The following is a 13,005-nucleotide window of genomic DNA, read 5'->3' as shown; positions in this document are numbered from 1 at the left end:
AAATTCCACACAAAAGAGACTGACAGAGTCGCCACCTAGATGTGGGATCTAGGATCCATAATTAACCAGAAATCTAGACTCGCTACCTGATTACAAGAATGGAAGGTATGGGGATTTATCCACCACATGCACCATTCATGCCCGATAATTGGTCTTCAATTCCAAAAGTTAACTCTTTTAAATTTACTTTAAATGGCTCATTCAACTCTTTGCTAATGTGCTATCTATGTGACATGCATCTTAAAATCTAATTTCAATGTGAATCCTAAATGTGTATCTTGATTTCTTAATTTGTCTGGATTCATTCTAACCTCCACCAGAATAATTAGGCGTCTCCGCATCACTTCGAGTAAGAGCGAAGATACGGCTTGACTGAGCGTCCCTTCCTGCATTCTGAGGGCGATTTTGGTTTCCCCTCCAATGGTTTTGGGCAGGAGCAGCTTGCCTCGAAGGTTGAGTTTGCTGAGGCGGACGAACAGGAGCACCCACGGACTGCCTACCCAATCGAGGGCAATTAAATTGCCTATGACCGGGGTCCCCACAAGTGTAACATACCTCCATGGTCCGCCAACATTGACCAGCATGCCGCTTTCCGCAAGTAGAACATAAGGCAACCGAGTTATTCCCTTCCACTTTCTGCTTCTTCTGGGGTGGAGCCGAAATCTTGCTTCCAGACGAAGCCATCCTCGAACTTTGAATAATCTTCTCACTCCTCTCGGCCACTTCGGCCTTTTTACAGGCCTCGGTTAAGGTTTCAGGGTCTAGGAGGATAATGCTAGCCATAATGGAAGGCCGAAGCCCGCCAATAAACTTTCGCACCTTATCTGCCTCGGTTGATGCATAACCAGGTGCATACCGAGACAAGGTTCTGAACTTGCTTCCATATTGGGCTACTGTCAAATTTCCTTGCCTTAAGGATGCGAATTCCTCGGCTAAAGCGTCTTTGACATGAGACGGAAAGTACTGATTGTTAAACCGGCTTTTAAACTGGGCCCAAGTCCCCTGATCAACCCCCGGATAGCTCTGTTCAACCGATCTCCACCAAGCTCCCGCATCCTCTGAAAATAAAAAGGATGCCAACTGAATTTTCTGCTCATCATTACATCCCATGACCGCGAAGATACGCTCTACCTCGATAATCCAACTATCAGCTACCATCGGGACTCCAGTTCCCTTGAATTCCGGGGGATGATAATCCCTAAACTGGCGATGTAGCCGATTTGGATCATTCCCCCGATGATGGCCACCAAGATGAGCGGCGATGCTTTGAAGAGTTGCTTGACTCACCGCCTGAGTCTGAGCTTGATCGCTCATAAAATTTGCAATCATCCGCAGCGGGTCCTGGTCATCCCCTTCCTGACTATTGCTAGCACCCGCTCTCCTCTGATATGTATTCATCTGAAAAAGGAAAAAAAATTTCCAACATATGCTATTATGAAAATATCTTTCTTAATGTAACAAACGGCAATTTTAGGGAGGGAGTTGGTACATTTTATTTACATGCATCCTAATAATAGATATCGGTGTTTTCACATGCCAGGGAAGTTTAATTGTGATGCGCAACCCATTCCTAAGACCTACCCAAAACTCAATCCAGGTTCCTTACCGACTAAACCTGGCCTAGCTCTGATACCACAACTGTAACGACCCGGCTTCCGTTGCCTGAGGTCGCTACCAAAAATCATGACATTTTTTTTTTAAAGGGCCATTAGATAACAAATGGCGGAAGCAATAATTAAAACTCAATAACATAAAACCTTGCCATAAATATTCGCTCTTAACAATTAAATCATAACCATCCATCAACTTCCAAAAACTTCCATCTTAGATGACCAAATCAAATCTATAATATCTTAAGTCAAAAAAAATCAAAACCAAATAAAGAAAAACAAATCCTTATTAACTACGACTCTCGGTTATGACAACTGTGTCAAACCGAACTCAAGACTCCAACTTTCCCCTTTCCCGCATGGGTTTCGTCAAATATCCTCATTAGCAAACGCTCCTTCCTCTTCACCTACAATTCCTGTAGGATAAGTGGGTTAAAAGCAAGTAAAGAAAACTCCCAAAATAATGAAATTAAGCGACATGAATCTACAACACAATATTTTCTACATTAATGAAACAATAATAAAACATGACACAGTAACAATCTTTTATCCGATAATAACAAAACGATTTAACTGCAACATACAAAGCGTAGCATGTATTTTAAATGTTCTCCCCTTTTTCCCCAATGATCATGCGGCGGTCCCCCATCGACTTTATTCTCATTTTCTGCGGTGGCTTTCTAGCCTTGCCGGTGATCATTGACCATCAAGGACCCTCCGTTCCCTAATAGAACGTGATCCACTTTAGGATTTCGATCGGTTCACCACAAGGGTTCCTCCCAATGCATCGCCCACCAGCTGTCGTACGCTCTCGGACTGGTTGGCTTTTGGCTTTTCGCCCAAGGTTGGATCTAAGGGTTCTCCTTAGTCCTCCCTCCCATTATTCCAAATCCTAAATATGCGTACACTTATTTTACAACAAAACTTTTCTTTACAAGCTCCAGTTGTTACAGAGTTGATGATGCAGCCCAAACCCATGAGGTTGACAAGTTTGAAGCCCAGATGAACCATCCTAAGCAAGTGAGAAGGTCAGCCCGCATCCAAGCCCAACACAAGGCCCATGTCCAACTTGAATCCATTAAGCATAAAGACCACCATGGACACACTGATCGAGCTGGAGTCCCGCATTAATGAGTCTGACCACTTTTTGGAGTCCGTTTTTGGACCTCTAGATGGACGAATCAGAGAAAATGCTTAACTAGGAAGTTGTATGTCTTTGAATTATCTTTCCAACAGATATTCATAGTCCTAATTTGGCTAAATGGTTGAAGAGTTATGGCTATTTTGGTAGACTGTGTTTGCTAGCTTTGACTAGTTAATGTGTTTAGAGTTTCTAAAACTATTAATGATGTATGTGAGTCCCTAAACTAGTTAGTGGACTAGTTTGAATTAATTTTCTCATGTATTTATCTATTTAAAGAGTATCAAACATATGTAATAGAGTTAGTTGAATATTTGAATGAAAATTTGCTTAGTGCATTTTCCCTTGAACCTTGAAGAGTTCTTCCTTGAAACCTGGAAGAGTTTCACTCCTTCCTTGAAGAGTAGGAGCTTTCCCCTATTGTTTGCATCCTTGAAGAGTTGCAATCATCAATCTAGAAGAATTGATGTTACCTATCTTCCTTGGCAACCTAGAAGAGTAGCCATTGAAATTATCTTTCTCTATTTTGCCCGCTCTATTTCCAGAAATCTGTCCATTCACATTCATCCACTTCCATCACCATTTCAAGCCCTTTCCATTATTTTTCTGAACAAACTTTTGTCAGAAAAGGTGTAGATCTTTGAGTCCTTAAAATTTTGGCTTTTGAATCAAGTCATTCCGACCTATATCGAGGGAGATACGCTCATTTTACCGAACTTGCACAAATCTGTTTTTCTTGAATCCGAATTCTTGAGCACTTGAGTGTGTGTCTTTCACTCTCCCGATCCTTAGTCCAAGAAGCCTAGGAGAGGCTTTCATCATTTTGGTATCAGAGCTTTGGAGGAGAGGACAATGCCTCCAAGACAAGCCCGACGTCGAGGTGGTCGAACAATCCCCTTGGATGAAGTACACACACTTGCTGAAAACTTGCAGCAGCATATGCAACAACAAATCAATGATTTGACTCGAGAAGTTGAACGTCTTCGTGCTGAAGCAAACAATCCTTCACCCCATTCCAGATCCGGAAGAACCAATGGTGATTCTTCTTCTTCAGAAATTGTTCAATCTTTGCGACAAGGTAGGCGCCCTCAACTCCACACACAAGGTGTTCGAGAACCGGATTGGGAAAAGGAAATCAAGAGAGACATTCCAGAATTTCTGGGAACTGATTCCCCTGATGAAATCATTGATTGGTTAACACTTGTGAATGAATTTTTTTATCATAGAAATGTCCCGGAAGAGCATCGTGTTGGCATCATTGCCATGCGATTCCGAGGCAAGGCCATAGCTTGGTGGAGACGTGAGAAGCAAACCCGCCACTCCGCCGGTAAAGATCCTATCACTCGATGGAGAAAGATGGAGGACAAGATCCGTAAGTACTTCCTTCCCAAAGGTTATAAGAGGGATTTGTACCAACGGTACCAAAATTTGAGGCAAGGTACGCGATCGGTGGAACAATACACTAATGAATTCAATGAGTTGGTAATTCACAACAATATTCAAGATCCGGAGGAGATGCTCGTGAACAAGTATTTGGGAGGCCTTCAAATTCATATCCAAGATACCCTTGATGTTCTTGACATCTGGGATTTGAGAGATGCACACCAAAGAGCTCTCAAGGTGGAGCATTCGCGCTCTCGAAAGCAACAAGCCACATCCTTCACAAATCGAGCAGTTCAAGGTTCGGTTGGCACCACCAAAATCGGAAACACAAGTGCACACACCAATAGTATCAACAAAGCCTCTGCCCCACCCAAGGGTTCTAATCAACCCCCTCCTACCGGTCAAAGCTCTACAACCATCATGTGGAGAGATAGGACATCGTGCTAGCAATTGTCGGAAGCGACAGGCGGGTAAAGCATTACTTGTGGAAAATGAATCTGATGATCCGGGTGAGGAAGACACTGATATTGACCCAAAGGATGATGAGAGTAACTTGGAGGATGAGCAAGTGCTTAATGCCGATACCGGTGAGTTCCTTATGATGCGGAAAATTTTTCTAACTCCAAAACAAGAAGCTGGAAATCGTTGGTTGCGTAACAACATTTTTCACTCGGCATGCACCGTTTCTGGAAAGGTATGTCAATTAATCATTGATTCCGGATGTTGTGAAAATGTAATTTCTGAGGCGGCGGCAAGCAAGTTGAAATTGGAGTTGAAAGAACATCCAACCCCTTACAAGATGTCTTGGTTAAAGCGAGGTATGGAGGTAACCATTTCCAAACGTTGTCTTGTCAATCTTTCTATTGCTTTCATCTACTTTGACAAGATATGGTGTGATGTTATACCTATGGATTGTAGTCATATCATCATTGGCCGTCCATGGCAATTTGATAAGAAAACAATCCATGACGGGTATCGCAACACTTACTCTTTTGACTATGGAGGAAAGAAGATTACTTTAGCACCTAGTAAAGAACCAATTCAAACTCCTTTGGTTGAAAACTCCCCATCCTCTAATTTTCTTGTGATGAAAGATGTAAAGAGTGCTATGGAAGGGGTTAGTGTTATATACATCTTACTTAACAAGTCCGATATTGGAGATGTGGTTGCACCAATCATTCCGAACCAAGTCAAGCCTCTTTTGGAAGAATTTAAAGATATATTTCCATTAAGCCTTCCCTCTGGCCTTCCCCCCATGAGAGACATTCAGCACCAAATTGACTTGCTGCCCGGTGCATCTTTACCCAACCTAGCTCACTATCGGATGAGTCCAGTGGAGCATGAAGAACTACAACGGCAAATCATGGAACTATTGAACAAAGGTTTCATAAGGGAGAGCCTCAGCCCATGTGCCGTTCCAGCCCTTTTGGTGCCGAAGAAAAATGGCACTTGGAGAATGTGTGTTGATAGTAGAGCCATCAACAAAATCACCATCAAATACCGCTTTCCGATCCCTCGTCTTGATGATCTCTTGGACCAACTTTCCGGTGCCACCATCTTCTCAAAGTTAGACTTAAAGAGTGGATATCATCAAATCCGAATCAAGCCCGGAGATGAATGGAAGACGGCATTCAAGACCAAAGATTGACTATTTGAGTGGCTAGTCATGCCATTTGGATTGTCTAATGCACCTTCCACCTTCATGAGGTTCATGACACAGGTTCTAAAGCCGTATCTTGGATGTTTTGTGGTTGTTTATTTTGATGATATTTTGATTTTTAGTAAGACTACTAATGAGCACTTGCAGCACCTTCAAGATGTGTTACGCTTGTTAAGGCAAGCACGCTTATTTGCAGCCCCTGAAAAGTGTTACTTCGTGGTGCCACAAATCCTATTCCTTGGATTTAACATTTCAAGAGAAGGGATTTCAGTTGATGATGCCAAGATCAAGGTGATCCAAGAATGGCCAACCCCAATAAACGTGCATGAAGTTCGAAGTTTCCATGGCCTAGCTTCCTTCTACCGACGATTCATTGCACACTTCAGTTCAATTGCTGCCCCACTCACTTCTTGTATGAAGAAAGGTGTTTTTGAGTGGACCATTGAAGCCCAAAGAAGCTTTGAACAACTCAAGGAAAAGTTATGTACAGCCCCGATCCTTGCGCTTCCCAACTTCGATCTCATTTTTGAGGTTCATTGTGATGCATCCGGAACCGGCATAGGAGGAGTTCTAAGTCAAGGAGGACGTCCCATTGCATTCTTCAGTGAGAAGTTGAATGGTGCCAAACTCAAATATAGTACTTATGATTTGGAGTTTTATGCCTTGTTTCGCACACTTGAGCATTAGAGGCAGTACCTAATCCATAGAGAATTTATTTTGTACACTGACCATGAAGCATTGAAGTACATTTCAGGTCAACAAAAGCTAAATTCTCGGCGTGCAAAATGGGCGGAATATCTTCAAGATTTCACCTTCAACATCAAGCACAAGGCGGGTGTACAAAATCAGGTTGCCGATGCTCTCAGCCAAAAGAAAAGCTTGCTCAATACCATGCGAACTACTGTGCTCGGCTTTGACTCATTCCAACAGCTATACATGGAGGATGAATACTTCTCCAAACTCATATCATATGCTCAAGATGAGAAGCTTGCTGATTTCACCTTATGTGATGGTTTTCTCTTCAAAGGAAATCGCTTATGTGTACCGGATTGCTCTCTTCGGCAAAAGGTGATTGGTGAGATACATAATGAAGGTCATTTCGGCCGTGACAAAACTCTCCAACTTGTTTCAGCAAAGTACTTTTGGCCACATCAGAAACGGGATGTACATCATTATGTTATGAGATGCCGAAATTGCCAAATTGGTAAGGGACAAACTACAAATGCCGGGCTCTATTTGCCTTTGCCTATACCACATGCACCATGGGAGGATATATCCATGGATTTTGTCCTTGGATTGCCACGGACACACTGAGGAATGGATTCCATATTTGTGGTCGTTGATAGATTTTCCAAAATGGCACATTTCATCCTTGCCGAAAGGCTATGGATGCCTCACGCATTGCTAGCTTATTTTTCAAAGAAATCTTCAGAATGCATGGAGTACCAAATACCATCACTTCAGACCGAGACACGAAGTTCCTTAGTCACTTTTGGCGTCAATTATGGAAGAGTATTGGGACCACACTACAGTATAGCACTGTGTTCCACCCTCAAACTGATGGGCAAACCGAAGTTGTAAACCGATCATTGGGAAATTTGTTGAGAACCTTGATTGATGACAATCCTCGTTCTTGGGAAGACCGCCTATCACTTGGAGAATTTGCTTACAACAGTTCGGTGAACCGTTCTACAGGTTGCAGCCCTTTCTTGGTTATCTATGGGCGACAACCCAAGTCAGCACTAGATCTTGCACCTATTCCATTTGCTGAAAAGCCCATTGCCCAAGTTGAAGATTTTGTATCTCAAATGAAGCTTATACATGAAGATGTTCATCGTAAGCTGGAAAGTAAATCTGAGACCTATCAGAAGGCTGTTGATAAGAGGCATCGTGAAGTCATATTTGAACCCGGAGATTTTGTTTGGGCTTACTTGCCACCAGAACGTCACCCCGTTGGAAGCTACAACAAGCTTAGTGATAGAAAGCTTGGTTCACTTGAAGTACTTGAACGCATCAATCCCAATGCGTATCGTCTCAAGCTTCCTTCCCATATGAAGATACATGATGTGTTTAACGTCCGCCATTTGACACCTTATATGGGAGATTCCACTGATGATGATACCTCGAATTCAGAGACGAATTCTTTCAAACAATGGGGGAATGATGCAGCCCAAACCCATGAGGTTGACTAGTTTGAAGCCCAGATGAACCATCCTAAGCAAGTGACAAGGTCAGCCCGCATCCAAACCCAACACAAGGCCCATGTCCAACTTGAATCCATTAAGCATAAAGACCACCATGGACACACTGATCGAGCTGGAGTCCCGCATTAATGAGTCTGACCACTTTTTGGAGTCCATTTTTGGACCTCTAGATGGACGAATCAGAGAAAATGCTTAACTAGGAAGTTGTAGGTCTTTGAATTATCTTTCCAACAGATATTTATGGTCCTAATTTGGCTCAATGGTTGAAGAGTTATGACTATTTTGGTAGACTGTATTTGCTAGCTTTGACTAGTTAATGTGTTTAGAGTTCCTAAAACTATTAATGATGTATGTGAGTCCCTAAACTAGTTAGTGGACTAGTTTGAACGAATTTTCTCATGTATTTATCTATTTAAAGAGTATCAAACATATGTAATGGGGTTAGTTGAATATTTGAATGAAAATTTGCTTAGTGCATTTTCCCTTGAACCTTGAAGAGTTCTTCCTTGAAACCTAGAAGAGTTTCACTCCTTCCTTGAAGAGTAGGAGCTTTCCCCTATTGTTTGCATCCTTGAAGAGTTGAAACCATGAATCTAGAAGAATTGATGTTACCTATCTTCCTTGGCAACCTAGAAGAGTAGCCATTGAAATTATCTTTCTCTATTTTGCCCCGCTCTATTTCCAGAAACCTGTCCATTCACATTCATCCACTTCCATCACCATTTCAAGCCCTTTCCAATATTTTTCTGAACAAACTTTTGTCAGCAAAGTTGTAGATCTTTGAGTCCTTAAAATTTTGGCTTTTGAATCAAGTCATTCCGACCTATATCGAGGGAGATACGCTCATTTTACCGAACTTGCACAAATCTGTTTTTCTTGAATCCGAATTCTTGAGCACTTGAGTGTGTGTCTGTCACTCTCCCGATCCTTAGTCCAAGAAGCCTAGGAGAGGCTTGCATCAGATGAAGGATGTAGAGGGTGAGAGGTTGCTGTTACTAGAGAGGTGAGGTGAGAGGGAAAAAACTGAGAGTAAGTGAGGGAGAGGGAAAAACCGAGAGTGTGAAATTGAGAGAAAAACAGAGAGTGGAGTGTGAGACGGAGATTGAGAGGGGGAGTTGGCTGATGATCTACGTGAAAAACATGATGCTCTATTTTTATAAAAATGGAAAAAGAAAGAAAGATAGAGACGGCTGTTGAGTGTGGGAGAGGGTGGGAGATTGCTATGTTTCTCTGTTGAGAGAGGATGAGCGAGCCGTTTGATCTATGGAGAGAGGTGAGTGGGCTTAATATCTAAGAGGAGGAAGTGGGAACGAGGGATGCTCTGTTATGGGTCCTCTCTCCTTTTTTCTTTTTCTTTTTTTCAAAAAAAAACCGTCAGATGGGAGAGGGATATCTATGGATGAAGCCGAATGTTGCTACCTTTAACATATTGTCTTTCTCTCTTTTTTTAGGATGGTTTCAACCCAAGTCAAGCAACAGAATCTAACGTTGCCCAATTTGCCAAAGAAAACTGCCATAGCTCTTTAAAGGTATGTTGCCCGAATACGCTTACTTGCCAAAAATAAGAAAAGAGTTTTCTTACTTACTCGCATAAGATCATTATTGCCATTTTTCTTGGGACCAATTCCTTTTGAATTCTCTTTATATTTGACCTCTTTTTAGTATAATAATATACTTCTAATATTGCCCTTGATTATAAATCTTCACTAATCAATACCCATGCTGAGATAACCTTAAAGTGGATCCCATACGTGTAGTCTCCACATATTGTTTTCAACATTAGCCGAACTATACATGCTGTAACAAGATTTCGATTTTTAAACATGGGTCCCACCTGTGTTAACCGAATACTCTTGAAATTCATTTGGCTTCCTAAATAATGGTGGGCCCCACTTCGAGTGAATTCTTCTTGCATTGTACTACTTGCATTCAAATCCCCTCCATTGGATGATCTCAACCGTCCAATTTATGGGTCATGGCCCAAATAGATTGCGCGCCCCAAATCACTTCCATAGAATGGTCCGAACAGTCCATTAGTTAGGATTCGCCCTAAATGGTTTGTGCGCCAAAATTATTTCCATGGGATGATCCAAACAGTCCATACGATGGGCTGCGGCATAAACGGAATATTCCTCGAAATTGATTCAAATTAGAATGATCCGAACCATTGATTTGCTAGGCTACCATGTAAGGTTGCGCCCTCTAAATAAATTTTGTGAAATGATCCAATCTGTCCAATTGATGCAGCATAATGTAAATTGGTTGTGCTCCATAATGATCTCCATGGGCTAATCCGAGCCAACAAATGCCGAGATAGATGTGAATTGGTTGCGCCCCCTAACTCATTTCCTTATAATAATCAAGAATTTCCCATTAATGGACCGCAAAGCAAATTGGCCGTGCCCTCTTAAACCTTTTCCATCAGATGATCCAAACCGGGTTGCAATGTCCATTGGCCAAAATACACTATGCCCGTTATGAAAACAACGCAGTTCACACTTGCTTGATCCAAATCTAATCGAAATGTTCAATGCGGGGCCACCCGGTGGGTCCAAATTCTCTCTTGTTTTGATTCTTGCGCATAACCCTTCTCAACACTTAGCAAGACAACACGAAGCATGACGGAAATGCCCGAAAAGATTTAAAAATGTAAGAGACGGACGCGGAAAGGAAAGACACTAGAAAACCGGTAGAAAAACACTAACTTCTTTAGTGATTAAAGCGGAGCAAAATGGGGGTGTCTACACTTTCTCCATAAGCTTTTGAATTTTCTCAAAGCTTCTTCTTCATCACTATCCGCCTCACTTGAGGAAGATGAGTCTGCTTTCACCTTGAGTGCTAAGGATCTACTCTATTTTTCTTTCTCTTTTGGCTTCTCCTCCTCTTGTCGGCTAGTGAGGAGCATCTCATGAGTGATAAGAGATCCTACAAGGCTCCTCTATAGTTAGCGTCTTGAGATCCTTTGATTCTTGTATGGCGGTGATCTTTGGATCCCAATGTGGAGGAAGTGACCTAAGCAACTTACCCACAAGCTCATAAGTCGGATAAGATTTACCAAGATTAGCTAATTCATTTGATATTTTCGAAAATCAGGTATACATTTCGGAAATACTTTTATTTTGACCCATTCTAAACATTTCATATTTGCTCTTTAACAAGTTTATTTTGGAATCCTTGACTTGTGATGTTCCCTCATGGGTAACGGCAAGAGTATCCCAAATAACCTTGGCGGAATAAAAAAGAGCTACTCTATTAAACTCCTCCGTAGATAAGGCGCAAAACAAAGAGTTTATAGCTTTGTAATTTAAATTTGCATACCTTTTCTCTACAACATTCCATTCTTCAAATGGTTTGGAAGGCAAAGTGTATCAATTTTCAACAATATGCCAAAGCTCCACATCTATAGAGAGAAGATGGATGCGCATCCTTGTCATCCAATGACCATAGTTGGACCCATCAAAGAAATGAGGTCTAGTTGTGGAATGGCCTTCCGGAAGTCCGGTTCCATTTATATTTGCCATTTCACAATTAGAAAGTTGCCAATGTTCTTATGATCTTTCCCTTGTTAAAATTTTTAAAAAAGTTTACCAAAGATTTTAAGAAAAGAAAATCTTTTAAGAGCCAAGGCTTTGATATCAAGTGAAATTTCAAGGGTAGGCCCGAGTACTTATTCTAATGGCAACAATGAGGAGGTAAAATTAAGTTCCTAACAAGTTTTAATCTTTTGAAAACTCTAACCCAATTTTGAAGATTTAAGAGATCAAAAAGGCAATTAAGCATACAAGTTAAATCCTAAGTGCAATGCAAATATAAAGCAAGAGACAAGAGAGAATGCACCCGAGATTTAAAGTGGTTCGGTCCTCAAAACGCGAGGCCTACTCCACTCAACCAACCAAACCCGTTGATGGCTTCACTATGTTGATCTTCTTAACTTCGGCGAAGATCGGTGCCAATTACAATTCCAATTGCCTTTAACCTTGGTGGCAATCCTCACCATGGAGAGTGGGCTCTGCTTCTCCGAACACTTGCCCGAATACAATCGTTTGAATAAGAAAGAAAGAACAAAAAATCCCTCACAAGGGTTTACAAGGTTTGTAGAAGATGTACAAATTTGAGCCTAATGATCCAAATCCTAATTCTAGAGGATGAGAGGCATAAACAAGCTTAATACACTCTTAGGATATTCCAATAGGTTTTTAGAGTGTTTTGATTGATTATTGGGAAGTATAGAATACCCATATATATAGAAAAACCCAAATATGACCGTCTAGGGGCATAGTCGTAATTCTGGCAAATTTCCTCAACGAATATATTTTTTCCTGTTATAGTGTTCTCGGAGTTCCGAGAATTTATCTCGGAGTTCCGGGAAATGAAACAGAAGATAAGAAAATGTTACTGGACCAAATCTCGGAGCTCCGAGGAATCTCTCGGAGTTCCGAGCTTGGAGCTTCGAGAATTCTCTCGGAGTTCCGAGCTTGGAGCTTCGAGAATTCTCTCGGAGTTCCGAGAAGCGTATTTCCAGCAGATTTTCAATTCATGTTTCTTATTTGTTTGGGCTTCCAACTCTACACCAAGTTGGGATTGTTATGAGGGTTCCAAAGTGTTGGAAAACCACAAGGACAATCTCTGAAACATTTTAGGGTGTGTGAGATTACTTTATTTATGCCTCTAAACATCTAAACTAGGATTGGATCTTTACATTTTAAAATGACTTCGATCTTCAATTGCGATGCTTCAAGTCTTCATGCGTCTTGGATCTCCGATGTCTTTGGCCTTCCTAATGCGGTCTAATAAGAGCTTTTTGGCCTTAATCCAAGCAATCTTGTCTTTATACAATCATGATCTACAACTTAGACATACAAACACATTAGTGATATAAAATCACTTGTGTATTGGAATCATCAAAAGAAGATGGGAATGCCAAGGTGGGAACCATTGGGCTTACAATGATGAATTAGCACTGATTTTGTATGCTTCGATAGGTATGGTTATATGAACACCTAAGGG

The 13,005-nt window shown here is 41.4% G+C and overlaps 1 protein-coding gene across 1 annotated transcript; it reads left to right on the top strand.

Annotated features, from left to right (window-relative positions):
- Positions 1 to 3,603: 3,603 nt before the first annotated feature.
- LOC143853917 (uncharacterized) lies at positions 3,604 to 5,782 on the top strand. Its single transcript, XM_077363611.1, has 2 exons — positions 3,604 to 4,432; positions 4,569 to 5,782. Exons 1-2 carry the CDS (start codon positions 3,604 to 3,606, stop codon positions 5,780 to 5,782), a joined length of 2,043 nt encoding a protein of 680 aa, XP_077219726.1.
- The last annotated feature ends 7,223 nt before the right edge of the window (positions 5,783 to 13,005 follow it).

The sequence above is a fragment of the Tasmannia lanceolata genome, unplaced genomic scaffold, assembly GCF_043159265.1.
Source record: "Tasmannia lanceolata isolate RefF3 unplaced genomic scaffold, GAP_Taslan_0.1 ptg000020l, whole genome shotgun sequence".
In the NCBI taxonomy this organism is placed as follows: Eukaryota; Viridiplantae; Streptophyta; class Magnoliopsida; order Canellales; family Winteraceae; genus Tasmannia; species Tasmannia lanceolata.
This window is presented reverse-complemented; position numbering and strand designations above follow the sequence as displayed.